The sequence below is a fragment of the Varroa destructor genome, unplaced genomic scaffold, assembly GCF_002443255.2.
Source record: "Varroa destructor unplaced genomic scaffold, Vdes_3.0 BEIS01000003.1, whole genome shotgun sequence".
NCBI classification, from domain to species: Eukaryota; Metazoa; Arthropoda; class Arachnida; order Mesostigmata; family Varroidae; genus Varroa; species Varroa destructor.
In genome coordinates this window covers 3,563,069-3,578,556 of record NW_019211456.1, presented here as the reverse complement: position 1 = coordinate 3,578,556, position 15,488 = coordinate 3,563,069, and the positions used below count along the sequence as shown (strand labels likewise).

Here is a 15,488-nt window from a genome sequence, read left to right as displayed (position 1 = left end):
TAATAAGTAAATGTTGAAGACCTACTCGGCGGATTGAAAAGTACGGCTGCCTTGAGCAGAGCAAACTCAGTGCCATCCAAACAAAGCGATTGAAGATCACGTTGAATTAACGTCATCTCACGAACGTCATCAGTACTCCACCGTTCGTCTGCAGCATCAGATATCAGCGAGGTAGCACCATCTAGTAAAAGGCCCATCTGAGTGGCGGTGATGAGGAACAATTCGCTCCAAGATGATTCAAGTAGAAAAAGCTGCGTAGACACGCATAGAGAGCAAAGAACAACGTTTTAATATACTTATGGCTTTGATGGAATTCTGATTAGGGTACTAACGTCCTATAGAAACATTAGGTGGATAAAGACTTTTCTTTTCCGTATTTTTGTTATTAAAAACATGTCTTCCTACTATTTTTGCCTCGAAAGAGCTTATCAGTAAACAAACTAAAAACGCACCTGATCCGATAATGGCAGCGAGCTAAGCTGTGTCACCGTCTTGAGGTAGTGGACGATAACGAAGAGAACCTGTGCTGCTAATTCGCAAAGGCCGTGTCCTCCTGCGCTGGGGTTGACAGGTGATGGGGTTGTTTGAAGGTTAGATTGTGATGTAGGCGTTGTCTGAGTGTGGCGAGGTAGTGGAGAGGGCAAAGGCGAAGGAGGCAACACCCCTAGCGGAATTGGGGACACCGGCAGCTGTAAATGACGATAAGATATGTTCATCTGAGGCCCATCGTTTTGTTGGTTTAGAATCTTTCTTTTGTAGTAATAGTAATCAAAGTAAGAATGGTTCAATGGAGAAGTAAGCTACAGCAAAGAATATCCTGGCCGTGTAGAGTAGTTTCGAGAAAATAAGGTGACACAAGTATTTTTAAAAATAGTCTGCCAATGCTTTAGAATGATTTATAAGATGAGGAGCATTTTTGTCATAACTGGATTTCTAGGAATGACAGATGTATTAGGCTAACCATGCTGAAGGTGCATCGGTCAAACTAACGCTACAGAGACGGTTTGTCTGTATTGACTACTGGTTTTAGAGTCGACGCTTTCATTTTTCGTCCCATCTCTCTTTTCTCGGCGGTATACTTTTGGTTCATTCTGTAAGAGGGAACAATTAACTACCGGCTCTGTATAGCGTGGGTGCTATATAAAGAGAAGCTCCATTTTCTATCTTTGCCTTTTTCATCTGCCCCAAAGCAAAAATTTTTTCTGCATCTGCCAAGATCGGCCACCCCATCTCGAAGGCACTTAGGGATTTCCAGACGATGTTCGCAGATTGTGACCCGCATATCTTTGGTCTATGTCAACTTAAGTAGTGTCTATAAATAATCAATAAAGGCCTGACGACGACACTTCATAGCGGCACAATGTTTACTTAGACTGAAGTGTAGTTTTTAGTATGTGTGACCTGAGATAGCGTACTCGCCTTCAACCAGGGTGTTAATCTTTGAGCGATTGCGAGGTTTGTGTCTCAGTAAAACTCAACCTACCGAAAAACTCCGAAGATACTCGTAGCTATTTTACAGACGTCATCAAACAGGTTCACACTATAGGTATTTCAGCTTCATTCAACAGCTTACACTTCAACGTGTTTTCTGCAACTGTTGTCGGTTATACTTAGACGCAGACCGAACTTACGCATGCCTTCTGTTTGCAATTAACGGCCACAACTTTTGAGTTGAATTTCTCTCTCTCTCTCTCTCTCTCTCTCTCTCTCTCTCAGCTCTTAAAGCTCGCTCCTAACAGATCTAAGCCACACTCTTAGAGATGAGTGTTGGGGGATAAACGATAGACAGTTAGGCCACAACACAACAAAGCTAAGCTCTTTCTGTGCCCCCGTCTTTTGCATGTGCAGTATTTGTTGCATGCTTGTACTAAAATGATAATCTGCCCTCCCTCTGTCGACACACCGCAGAGACCATTATTCGACTAAGCGGGACTGGCCACATCGTGATCTATTGTGATCGAAGTGAGATCTTCAGTAGTTGACGGCTCTCGCATTCGAAAACTGCGGAGAGGTTGTGGCGACGCTCAACCCTCCTCACTCATAGGCGTATCCATAGACAGGGACGTTCATATGCTGCACTCTTTCATTTAGGGGGACCTTCTGTTGTACCTTCGGCAGTAGTGCTTCTTATTGTCTGGATCCAACATAATCGGTCGTTCAACGATCGGCGCTGCTGTTATTGAAAAGACGAAGAACGAACGACACATTGTCATCACCAATTGCGATCCAGAGTGTTGCTGGCGACTTTGTTCGCTGTTCAGACTTTATATATATATATATATACAGAGTGAAAATATAGAATAAAAATCACTTCGACAGATGAAGGAGCGCATAAGGCGACGTGAATTGATGATGATGTTGAGGTTCGCAAACGACGCAAAAGTGGATGACTGCGGATGAAAAATGGCCGAGTGGAGGGGGTAAAAAAGAAAACAAAAAAAATGCGTCAATTTCTCCAAACGAAAGCACGCAGGAAAGAAAAAAGATCAGAAGTGCACAGAATTGTACTCTATATTTTCCTAAAGAAACTAGATGCGTTAAAAATGAATAAAACGAAGAAGCAGAAGAAAGGGAAACGGTAGAGACTCGAGATGAGTACCAGAAAGACTAACTGAGTGGAATCTACTGAGGTCGAAAAGCCTCCTGAGTTCCGAGGACAGTAGTATCCTCCCGAATCGAATCGGTAGTACAAATGATTTCGATAAACTTCCAGTCTGCATCAGCTTTGCGTGTCCATAATTGAAGTTGGAAGCATCAACTCTAAATGACAAACGGGTTGCAGTTACATCGAGCCGAAGCTGCAATATCGTACATTCGACATGTCGACAGTTTCGTTTTCCCCCTAAAACTTAGCGGACGAGTTCTCGTATAGCGAGTACTTTTTCTGCTTCCATATGCTGATACGCGCATCGATCGCGACCCTTAGCTGCTACCAAACAGTTTAACCAGGTCCCGTTTAGGCAGATCCGGCAGCGTTTATACACAGCGGGATGGACAGAGCTTTTTTATGAGGGATTATGGGCTGAGTTCCATAGAGTATCAGATGGCACATCAGCAGGGTCTTTTCGCATGCATATTCGATGTGTATCTTCCCTGCCATGTTTCCGATCGTCGAGCCCCCTGCGAGTCCAGCACTTAACCTCAGCAGGCACCCAAATTTACTGTGCCGGAATCAATCTCCATGCAAATATTGACGCTGTCTTATGCTCGCGCAGAATTGCCATGCGCATGGTCAGCGATTCTTTTTAAAGCTCCCCAACGTGACGTTATCTAAACGCGAGCGTCTTCAAGTCTACCCTGGTATTACGCGTATGGTGTCCCTCACACAGCTTAGAAGGCATAGGAAAATTGATGGTTTAGCTAGGGCGGTCTGTGGTCATTGCGGGAAATTTAGAAGTGCACTAAGACGCATGCTAACGAACCCTGTGATACAACGATCAAGCTTTTCAGGCACAGAGTGTAATACCCCATATAACACTTATTCTATATTTCGAGCTAATATTTCCGTTTACGGCGGGCCAAGAAGGCTTGCAAGACCGAGAATGCTTTTTTACGTTCCTTTGCCTTATTAAGTTGGATACATTGTTTCGTGACCACTCTTTTGTTAAGGCAGACAAGGGAAGACTCTGACAGCAGTAGCGGTAGCAGCAGAAGCATCGTGAATGGATAGTAAGTGACCTGAGCGGATGATACGGCCGATTAAGCACTTCGTAGCTTGTTCGGAAATTCAAGTCGGGGATTTAGCAATGAAAAAGTCGATGAATTGAACTAAATGCTCTGCTGATATTCTTGCAATAGAGATGATATGACATGATAATAGGCCGAGGTGACTGACTATGTTATAGTTCGATTTACGACGGGCATTTGAGATCGCCGAGACACGCCAGATGCATGATATGGTAGCGTAGACTACGCTCCACATCCAGATCCGATAGAGAGTATTCCGACACACATTGATACGGAACGTTGCGGTTGAACCAAATTAACTATCGAATATTCACCGCAGCATCTAAATGTATCATATGCGTACACACAGAGACACAACGGCGATGCGAGATCTTACTCGTCGTTTTACCCTGCGATGTTCCGAGGTATTAAGTCACTTAATGTCTATACATTGCAGACTAAGAAGTTCACTGATCAGGTCGGCTACACTCTTTGTGTGACGCAGTCAAGCTCCGTGAATCTAAATAGTCCGAAATAAATCCGCCCATCTGCTCGATCAGCAGCAGGCGTTGTTCGAGTTCCACACCTGAAGCGATGCATGCTCGATAGGAGGCTTCTTTCGGCTCTATGTGAAATTATTACGTCCCGTGACAAAGCAGTAGCTGTCTATCTGTCTGTGTTGCAGAAGATACTGTATATACGAGACTGTATAGAATATTCTACCCTTCATTCAAGTATTAATTATTTGAGCTTTTTTTTCTCATCTAACGATGTATATTATGAATACGTGCGTGAAGCAAATCAAGAGTTTTCCTACTAGGCAACTCTTCGTACGCCCTTTAAGAAACACAACAAGTACGGTTTAATCTACAGTTAAAAAATTTGCTGTCAGGAAAACGTCGCTTCGCCACCGCAGCAACGACGTCCTCCTTCGAGACACATTGAAGACTCAAAGCGATCTGTGTGCAATAGCCGGTGGTCCTACAGCGAACATAAGTGCGCGATCAGAACGATTCCTCACGAAGGATGGCCGAGGACAAAGAGAGAATACATTAGCATATCAATCTGTCGTTCAACCATAACTACTATGACCTCCTGCTCTGGCAATGTCGGTTAGCGCAACGACCAAATGATAAATATAAGCGGTTTTCGCCTTTCAGAAAGACGAGAAGCTATACTTTCCTATCACAGATGAGCGCTTCGTGTAGAATGGCTCTTGGATCGCCCAAAGGATGGCAATAACTAAGACACACACTGTGACGCATAAGAACTCATGCGCACACTCACACACACACACGCACACGCACACACACACACGCACGTATACTTCCTGTGTTTATACAATCTCAACGAAAGTAATGTTTATGTGAAACTGAGATCGATGTGCCTCAGTCTGATATCGATCGCCAAATCCCCAATCCAGGAGCAATCCAATACGGGCTAGAATGACGGCACAATTTCGAAATAACCGCGACTGAACCACGGTGTATAAATCTTGCAACTTCACACAGACGTCAAGGAAGTAAAAGCGCCAATTTTGTGCCGACTGTATATTCTTATTGATAAACATGAGTTTTTATTTTTGTTCTATCGCAATACTGAATGAGACTCATACACACATAACATATACGTACCCTAGCGAGTTGCATGATTAACGGGAAATGAAGGGACGCTGGATGGCCAAACGCTGACTTATTCCTTTGGCCGTCCGGGGATCCAACTCCAGGGGCCGCTTCAGCAAGGGGTAGAGGCATAGGTAGTGGAAGGGGTCCTAAAGCTCCTACAGAACCTTCTGGCCCTGCTGGGAGGTAATCCCCGCCCATAACTTCCTTCAAGTACATCGCCGCTTGGCGACGCAAGGTTGAATTTCGTGGACCCCTGAAACGGGAATTGTTTCAACCGTGTAACAAGCAATTCATATGATGCATTGCTAGCTTATATTATATCGATTTTCCATTCTTAGAAACCTGGGGACCGTAGATGGATAAAATTGTTCGATCGGTTAGAACTCAAAATTAAGTTGAGTTAAGTGTTAATCAGTATGCAGAAAAAGATAGCGGAGAATGAGCGTTCATTTATTGCCTAAGTGTCAGAACTTACTAGCAGTACAACCCCTATATATATACACTGGAAATCTATTCTACATGTGTTCGAATATCTAATGCGCGTTGCTGGTAGTCCTTACATACCTTTCATGCTGTACTGCTTCTCTGTTCATGCCAGCAGCAAGACATTTACGAAGCCTGCACGCTCGGCATTGATTTCGATGGGTTTTGTCTACAGGACACTGGTCCGCTTGCGTTCCTCGGCCTTTGCAGATATAGTGGCGGTTGCGTCGGATTGAACGTTTGAAGAAGCCTGCACATCTGTAAACGAGTTACAACGTAAAATTTGAACGTAACACTTTTACATCGGCTCCCCTATCACTGGATATGTTATAGGAAACTCAGCCATAACATCACGAAATGCTCGAACATTTTATAAAAACTGACATGTTAAAATAGCTAATTCATGAGACACATATTTTTAATTTGAGTATTGATCGTTCGGATCACTAGGAAGCTAGATCGGAGGTTGCACCCCCATATCATAGTATTGCCACTGAATTTCGCTCGAAGTGGCGAACGGTGCTGTCGCTGTTCCCAGTTGTTCTACCACTTATAGGCACCAAGTGAATATTGTTCGTGATACGCATAATGTGTTACAACGCTTCAGAAGCGTACACATCCACAGACACACTTGAACCGAATGCCGATATTTGCTTAACTCGTCTATGGCGGGCGTGTGTAAGCCAGTTTGGATATGGGACTCCGAAGCGACGGGCCAGTCAGTCTAGAAGCCAAAATGCTTGAACGGGTGGAGGGCTGCTTTAGGGTGTCGGACTTGAAGTAGAAGGAACAAAGAGGGGGTTTCCCGCAGAGCTGCAGGCTTCCTCTGCTCGGCCCGGTCGAAGTGGGCGTCTGTCTGTAGTTTGTCGTCATTCGTTGCTTCCATGGCAGTTAACGAAAAGCTTGACGCGATTTTAGTTGCTAGCGACCGAGTGCCGCTACTGCAATTGCGACTAGAGACGCTCTTTCGTTCGGCGGTGACAATTCGCTTAGCTATCATTCCTGTTGCGGCCGGCATTTGCTATCGAAGTGGAGTCCATCGCATCGGCGGCAGGCTGATGCTTTCTCAAGTGCTCTCATATTGTCCCATCGAAGCCTTCTGTGCAAACTTGAGGTGGTAGGGCCATTGTCACCTTGCTGCGTCTCTTTATAGCGCTCAGGCCAGCACGTCGTGCTGCAGACACGCCTGACTCTTCACTACTCTAGCAGCTCCACAGCAACTAGCAAATGCTCCCCAATATCAAATGAAGACCCATAGTCACTCACTCACTCAGTCAGTCACTCGTTCGGTGTCACTCTAATGTCACCGTCACGGCCTGTTACTAATATCAGGACAAGTAACAGCAGAAGTAGGAGACTAGATAGGCCAAACCCTACAGACTGCGCAGAAACTGACTGATCGCTTCAGCACACGTACATAAAATATAGTAAAGCTGGCTACCATAATTTCTACCAGCAATAGTTAGAGTTCAATGAAAATGTACATGTACTCCTGTTTTTTTTTACACGCAGCGGCCTAGAGTGCCAGTCGATAACCTTTTCTATGGAAATGGTAAGTAACGGTAAAATGCTTTCCTCCAACGATCCGCAATCTGGATTCCCTGTCTACAGGCTGTAGCAGCATGATCAAAAGGCTTTGACGGGACAGAAAGGGAATATTACCCTTCAACTATGTCCTTAATGGCCTGGTCGTTTCACCAAAAGGGTCTAAAGTTTCGCGCCCAGCTCATTACAGATATTCGTGTTATTATAGGCATTAGTGTAGCTGCTAAAGTACTAGCTTACTTACACAAAACGTTTTTCTACTGAATAGAATATACGTCGCTACGCCAACTATTCCAATCAGTTGCAGTGGATTCTTGTGGCAGAAAAGATATATGCCTAAAGATCCTCAGATATTAACAGTTTACCCATCATGAAAGGAGGGCCTTGTCAAGGGTAAATTAGGGGAAAAAACATTTGGGTTTGTCTTCTCTCTAAACAGTATGTAGAAACGTGCAAATATGTTATGATTAGCTGTAATAGTAGGCAATTGATTGACTAATTTTGCAGGCGTATGCACGGATAACTGTATACATGTGGGTGGTACGTAAGCAGCTAGCTGCAAGCGTTACGGATTGCAATGAGATAGAAGGTAAGATGAAATTGAACGATGCTGATGGAATCTAGTGAAGCGACAAGACAAAGAAGTTGTTCCCTCACAAAGAAAGTTTTCTTCTACATCCATGTCCTATTGTCACTGTTAGTGTCGATCCAACTGAGCGGCCATGAATCCACGGCTGCTGCCAGTAAAAAAAGAAGTACTCATTCAGCGGCCGGAATCGACGCTGCCGATAGCAAAGGATCGGAGGACACTTAGAGCGATACACCAACCATCTCCTTTGGCGCGTCTTTTCTTCTGTGTTTCGTCCGTGAATTAAATACGAACCGGACGCATTCATTCGACCTCCTGCCACAATTACCACCCACTTAGGCGAAAACGGACGGAAAAAGGAAAGCCGTCGAGGTCGCTGGCGAGGTGATTCGACGAACCGATCGTATCATCTCGTTCCTTTCAGCGAAGAACGAAACTTGCTCCGCTGTCCTGTCTGCCACCATTGCAAGCGTTGACATTTTCATCAGGAAAACGCTCCTCTAACAGGGTGACAGATCGGTGACTGTTCGAATTGAAAGGAGGGCAAAGAGGTTCTAGTTTGCGAGATAGCTTGGAAGTTTGCGAAGAGCAAAGCGAAAGTGGCCTACAATCTGGCCTCGAGTATGGCGAGCAGCTTAGTGAACTGCTCCCATCGGGGCTGGCGGCATAGCTGGTTGCATGGATCACACGTGTCAATTCGGACCGACGCTTTCTGCCGCCAAGATCAGAAAAAGCGAGCGAGAGAGAGAGAGAGAGAGAGAGAGAGAGAGAGAGAGAGAGAGAGAGAGAGAGAGGTTGCGGATAAGTGGTAACGTCGAAGGCTCAGTGTTAGGATGGCCAGTATGGAGATATTGTCGCCCTTTCAATGACCAGAGAACGGCAAAAGCAGCAGCAAAGCGATCCTATCCATCCGAGCTATGACGTCCATCTAAGTAACACTGAACGTTGTAGCGCTCAATTAGCTACTAGCACAATAGCTATTGCGTGGCAAGCCTATGTGTAACAGTTTCATCTAGCAGTTAATAGATGGAGCACAGTTTATGCATGCGCTCACGCATGGAATGACCAATTTGAGCACATATTGGTATATTCCATATTGCATTAGGTTGTAAAGGGCTGACTGGTTGTGATATGACCAATGAGGTAACAATATGACAGATTCTACCAGTGATGGCGAGCAAGAAGTGCCCATACGACACTTCATTAGCTCGAGGACTAAGAAGTGGTATTAGGTAAACGAGCGGCAGCTACTCGCGTGGTAGTCATATGCGAGCGGCAATAGATACTGTGCCTGACGCAGAATCGATTAGAAAGTTTCGAAACATTAATGTAAGGAAAAAATCTATAGATAGGTCCGCGAGCAAGCCTTCGAGGCGTCAGTGTTGTGGAGCTTACCATGTTATCGCATATTTTTTTTTGCTGCGAAAAGCAATCTGGATCATTTACGTAACTCACTCCCCACTTCTAATGCATACCCAAAAGCTGAATGATCAGTTTTTGTTACGAAGGTACCACGAAAATATCGTATATCGTCATCCTTTATCCTATAGATATATGCTTGACTATCAATACGCATGGTCTATTGCCTGTACGCGGATGATCGCTAACTAAATGATTTTTGTGTGTCCTGTCAGCTTTTGTTAACGCGGTACTAAGACGGTGTAATAGCAACGAAGGGTTCACATATCCAAAATTTAAATACGTAGTTTTACCACCCACCTCACTGGGTCATGTATGCAATTTGCAAGGACAATCTATCACTTCAGTACAAACAATCCGTTTTAGCCCCTTCAGATTTTGGTAAACGCATGAGTGAGGTCGGCCCGACCTCGGAGTCTACCATTTTCAAACGTATCATTGTTCAAGATGGTCAATTCAACGTTTAGCTGTATGTACCTTTTCAGTACTACTGTTCGTAAATGTGGCTTTTTCAACGTATTTGAAAACATTTTCGTAGGGGGAGTACGAACGTGTTTCTGATAAACAAACTGGACGCTATAGATTATCTCAGATTATTTGGAAAAAACTCAATACGATAGATCAAGAGAGAAGAGAGATTTTCATGATCCGCAAAGGCACAACCTAATATTAATACGGATAGATTTTGCAAGCAGAGATAAAGATCGCTGATTTCATACGATGATATCGATGTTCGCCTCATTGGAATTGTATCGCTCCTGCATCCTGTGTTAACAACTGGGAAAAACTTGAGCTGCGAAGAAGCGTCATGGAGCAGTCCTGAGATCAGGAAGCAAGTAGTGGCTCGGTAGTTGAATTCAAGTACCCTTGACGAAATCCAGTTTTATTGTCGAAAAGAGCGAGAGCCCAGAACTCAAGATGGCACTGCATAGAGAGGACGTTGCGACTGCATTGCAGCGTCATGGATCGGCAGCTAACAGAGCGATGACGGGCGAACGATCGCGCGATTTCGGCGCTAGCACTTGAACGCCAGTCCTACCTATGTTTCAACTCGAATTCAATTAACGAGAACAACGACGAGATTTGGAACTCGCATTTAGGCTGAATCATAACGACGCGAACAAATAGTGCCCGTAGATACAGTCAGAGTAAAGGGAAGCGAACTGGGCGCAATTTTAGGCAAGAAGCGCCCAAATAGTTCCATAAGGACGCCTTCGTCTTTCAAAGAACACTAAATGGATTAACGACAAAAGTGTGGGCGAACACGAGCCGAGCCCGATTCAGTCTATCTAAAGAGTTAGGCGACAACGTATCCATAGCTTAATAATTGCTTTCTTTAAACAATGGACACGACTGATATTCACATCAGACGTACGTGGAGTGATAGATCGTCTAACGGGACCCATTATAATGAAGCAATACAATAAGCGATCCTGTAGCAAACGTTCGTCGCGATAACTAACTTAAAAAATATAGCATTACTTAACACGCCAACGTTTTGCCAAATGAGCAAATTAACTGTCAATCCAAATCATATATTAGAATTTTATGAAATTCTCTATCTAGATAAACGGTGCCACAGTGCCATAACTTTTTCGGTCCTAGAACAATGTGCACTTACCCATCGCAGGCGTAAATTCCGTAATGTTTACCAGAGGAATGATCAAAGCACACCTTGCATGGTATGTCAAGCAAGATACGACCTGAAATATTCACAATTAAACGTTAGAATTCTATCTGGCAGTACGTTTTTTTTCCGTGAAGAGACCAAAGTAATCAGGGCAATAAGTTCGCTTAGCTATTCGAAGATCGCTTGCAAGAATACGCACAGCATTTATCCACGGTGCGGTAGACCCACATGAGGCGATTGTCACGTCTTTATAGGTATCTTTTCTATGGGGTTTGTAACTTTTACGTGTTTCAGATATTAGCATGGTAGGCGTTTTTAGGAACTCGTTAGTTATAGTTCACGTTTTCGCCATTTCATTGTTCTCCGACTTGCAAATCTCGGTAGGATTCTACCGGAACAAACAAATAGTAATTTCTCGCTTCGGTGAACAAACGGATTGAGTTTTCGTTCAATTTTCTGCTTCTTATACAATTAATCCGACTAGAAAGATGGGATGGCCTACAACGTGGCCATGTGGTCTCTGCACAACAACAACAACAACAACAACAACAACGATATTAATATACTACTGTGCCCGATCAGTCTATCAGGCGCATTTCGTCAAATCAATTCCAGGCCCAGAGTGATACCCAGTATGCCCACAACCCGAGAGTTGCTCATCATCTGTTGAGTTAGAGAAAACAAAGTGGGTCGGCGTTTAGCTCATTACCTAGAAGTTGGGTTAATCGCACTTTTTATGTAGAGTATGTATTTCGTATCGTCCGGAATTGCTGCATTTTTGCGCCTTCCCCTTTCCCGGTAAATGAAAGCTAATGGAGCTCGTGGCAGCCTTGCATTTCTTTTTACTTGTCTCTGAGGGTGAGATCGGTCAGGGTGACCTAGTCGTTAATCAAGCTAGACATGTGCCGGCGCTCGAACGGGGTCGCCGTGATTGCCCTGATGTTAGCCGTGGCCCCTTCCCAACTTCTAAGCTGATTCTGATCTGCCGTTTAGCGTCACCATGCGCCCATACGTATTCAAGCACGCGCTGTCAGAAACACGCACCCAACAATAATTTGTTCTCAATGTGCATTTAGTAGCATTTTACTATCGACAATCAACGTGAATAACCGCCGTTGTTTGTCAAGCATCATCTTGTGTGTATCTCTAGCGTTAGGCAGAATAAAGTTTATTTACACGTATATTTTTCAATATAATATATATATATACGCGGTAAGTGTCAGCGAAGAGGTAGTGGCGGCTCAGAACTACTCGGCGGCTCGCAAGGTATTCCTTCGCTAAAAATATCCATAATATTAAATAATATTGTTTAAGCTGCTCTTCTTCTCGCAACACGCTACATGCGCAAAGCACGTGTTGTTGTTTGTGCACGTCTGTGTAGATAGAAATCTCTTCGCATGGACTTTTGTTTCTAAAAGGTTACAAATTACCAATCTGTCTAAGTCACGATCTACCTGGATTGGTTATACACATGTGCTTTTCTATGAGTCACTGTATTTATATTCAATTAGTCAAAGGGAAGGCGTCGGCAAAAATCTCGGTACCATAGGCTACCAGACAGACTTTTAGAAAAGAACACATGATGATGATATATATAACGTGAGACCGAGATCTCCGGCGCCATTGCTGATGCTGCTGCTGCTGCTGCTGCTGCTAGTGCTCGTTACTCATCCGTAGGATCACTCTCAAACAACACGGCCATCGCGGCAGCATCATTAGCTATCAGACAAGCTTCGGAAGTAGGAGACTGCGGCAATCTGATGGAGTGAGTATACGATTACTTTGATGTGGCCTAGCAGCCCTACGAGCTGCTAGTAAGTGAGACAACAAAGGGAAGGCTGCCGTCGCTGCTGTGGAGTCTGTGCCGAAACAGGGAGCCGACAGGACGTAAAGAGAGAAATTTACCGCTAGGCCTCGACGGGCAGTACTCGTCTATGGGTTGCAGGCAACGCGCCGCTCAGGAGTCACGACAAAACGTAACAAAACTCTGCGGCAGCCGGTCAACATAGAGGGCCATGGCCTGACGATTGTAACAGCGGTAGCGTCGCTTCAACAACGAAAGAAAATCTAGGGATTGACACTTCGGGTGATATCATAAATTGCTTATTTCAAAAAGTTAATATCACCCCCGCACAGAGGGTCGAAAAGTGTCAGCGCTCCTGAGCCGGGCCTGCCGCTCAAGGCTAGGCGCATTTTCACCTGGCTAACTAATAAAACCGACAACAGTTCGACTAGACCATCGTTACTTTGATCCATTAAAGTATTCTACGCCTGCCCTAGCAACTAGACCCTAAAGCGTAATGTTTAAATTGCGCTCTGCAGAAACGAGATTCGAATGCGGAACAGGAGGAAGGACGGCTGTCATAAATGACGATGGACGTACAACGTTTCAAGGCCTATAACGTTTTCCTTGTTAAAATTTGTCTCAAAACAAATAAAAAAAGCTCACTGCGTTATGCGTACCTTTTACTGCCCGCCCATATGTACGCACGTGCAGATTAGCGACAAATATAGTGTAATAAATTGCGGTCCACACTGTCAAAAAATCTAAAAGTCATGCGTAGTCTAGGCGCACATTGAGAACGACAAAACTACATCTAAAAATCAAGCAATCCTCTTAATTTTTTAAATCAGAACAAACTTTCTCATAAAGAGAATTACCCTGTTGTCCCTCGATGGACAATATTAGAGCAGAACCACTGGCCAGTCGCAGGGAGTTATCAGGGCGGGGTGGGACGCTAGCGGCCATCGAGATTTGCGTCACTCGGAGAAATCGAGTTCGGTTCTACCGAGCGCGACCGACGTGAGTACAGCGCGTGGGAACTAGTAAGGGAATAGAGTAGTCCCAACGAATAATAGAGCACCCAATATAGCCCAACTGGGTCACAAATGCAGGTGAGAGAGAAAACAGAATTTGTTCCGTTGACAGCATGCCTGCCGCGTCACTGGGTTCGGAGTGTCACGGTCGGTCGTGGCGATTATCGGTGCGGGTTGCCTACTAAATATTAACAGGAAAATAACTCGATCATATGGATTACTACTGCCATATCGACTTCATACAGACATTGGTGTCTATTTATGTTATGGAATACAGCTTTTATATAAATCATTACCCAGAGCACATACAGAGCAGAATTGCGACAGCCCAACCTTGACGCTGAGCGGAAAGATTTACCACTACGTTTGTTTCAGCTGAAAATTTGCATCTGTTGCTGCTGCCAGTCACAATCCTGTTATTTCAAAGGTTGCTTCCAAGGTATCAACAGCTTAAACTTACACATTTATTATGATTAAGCAGTAACATCTTTATTTGGACAGTTTTAAGGTGATAGTAACTTTACCGTGCGCCGCAATCCGCGAAACCGCGGAGATCGCAAAACCTGGCTTTTGTTTACAAAAAAAAAAAAACAAGTAAACTATATGCCGAAAGTTCTTAAAACGTTGTGTCCTTTGTTGCGTGAGAACTGTTTCTTTTTTCCCGTGTATTTTAATAGAAAAAGTTCTCTCGGCGAAAGGCTTGTCCTACCCAACTATAGACGCAATACCAATACTCCACAGGAGACACGGTTGGCTTGCAAATCAGCCTTTCTTTACCTAGAACACATATAAGCCTTTACCCTTCCAAAAATAAATATAGGCCACACGATACCGCAGAACATTGTTTGCTTCAAAATCAGCATTTAAGGGTGAATTAACATAGACAAAACTTATTTTGGATCAATTTAACTAGAGAACTTCAATTCCGGTAAACTTCACGAAGTTGTTTCGAATCGCTGTAGTTCGCGCGAATTACTTGCATGAAGTATTACTTGCATTTACGAATTGTTATCTGGTCAAAATCGACCTATGCAGCGTCCAGCGCAATGCTCGGCGACTATGTACAATGTAGTAACTCGCAGACAAGGAAGAGCACTCTCTTTCGGAAACAGTAACATGTACCTATCTACTAGTGGCCAATGTTTTGTATTTACCAACTTAGCAAGGAGTCCTTTTCGGGTTATTTGGGAGCTACTATATGGGAACGTGTTTTTCCACACTCGCGGCTCGAATGATTGTAGTTTCCTTGGTAACCCATCGTAACCTAGTGACAGCGTTCTGTTTTCAAAATTTCCTCTCCAACGTGCTATCATATTAAACATTAGATTTTATAAAAGAAGAAAGTTTCTTTTTCTCGTTTGTGTCTGAACGGTGGCCATATACTAGCGTTCTCATAACAACGCTTCACTGGTAAATAGCTGTCCATAGATGTTTTGTTAGCTTACAATGACCCGCCACGACTCCCAACATTCACTGCATAGTGCCAGCAACCATCGTCATACTAATAATAACAATAATCATTACCATAAACCTGATTCATTCCTGATTAATATTATCATGCACATTATTATCATGATGTGCACGTTGCGTTATCATAGGAACATTAAATGGATTGAATTGTAGAGGACCTGCAGACTGCATAGGTATCGCTGGGTAGATCTCGGGAACGATGTCAGAGTGATTTTCACCAGGATACGTGACACTGCCATTAGAA

General features: G+C 44.1%; 1 protein-coding gene across 1 annotated transcript in view; it reads right to left on the bottom strand.

The window, feature by feature from the left end:
* The window catches only part of tll (nuclear receptor subfamily 2 group E member tailless), a 28,184-nt gene that overhangs the window by 3,681 nt on the left and 9,015 nt on the right, over positions 1-15,488 (bottom strand). The window contains exons 4-8 of the mRNA XM_086982632.1: positions 10,949-11,030; positions 5,856-6,032; positions 5,301-5,544; positions 453-689; positions 26-251 (exon numbers count right to left, since the gene is read on the bottom strand). Coding sequence (XP_086838758.1) covers positions 26-251; positions 453-689; positions 5,301-5,544; positions 5,856-6,032; positions 10,949-11,030 — 966 coding nt within the window. The remainder of the gene's footprint in view (positions 1-25; positions 252-452; positions 690-5,300; positions 5,545-5,855; positions 6,033-10,948; positions 11,031-15,488) is intronic.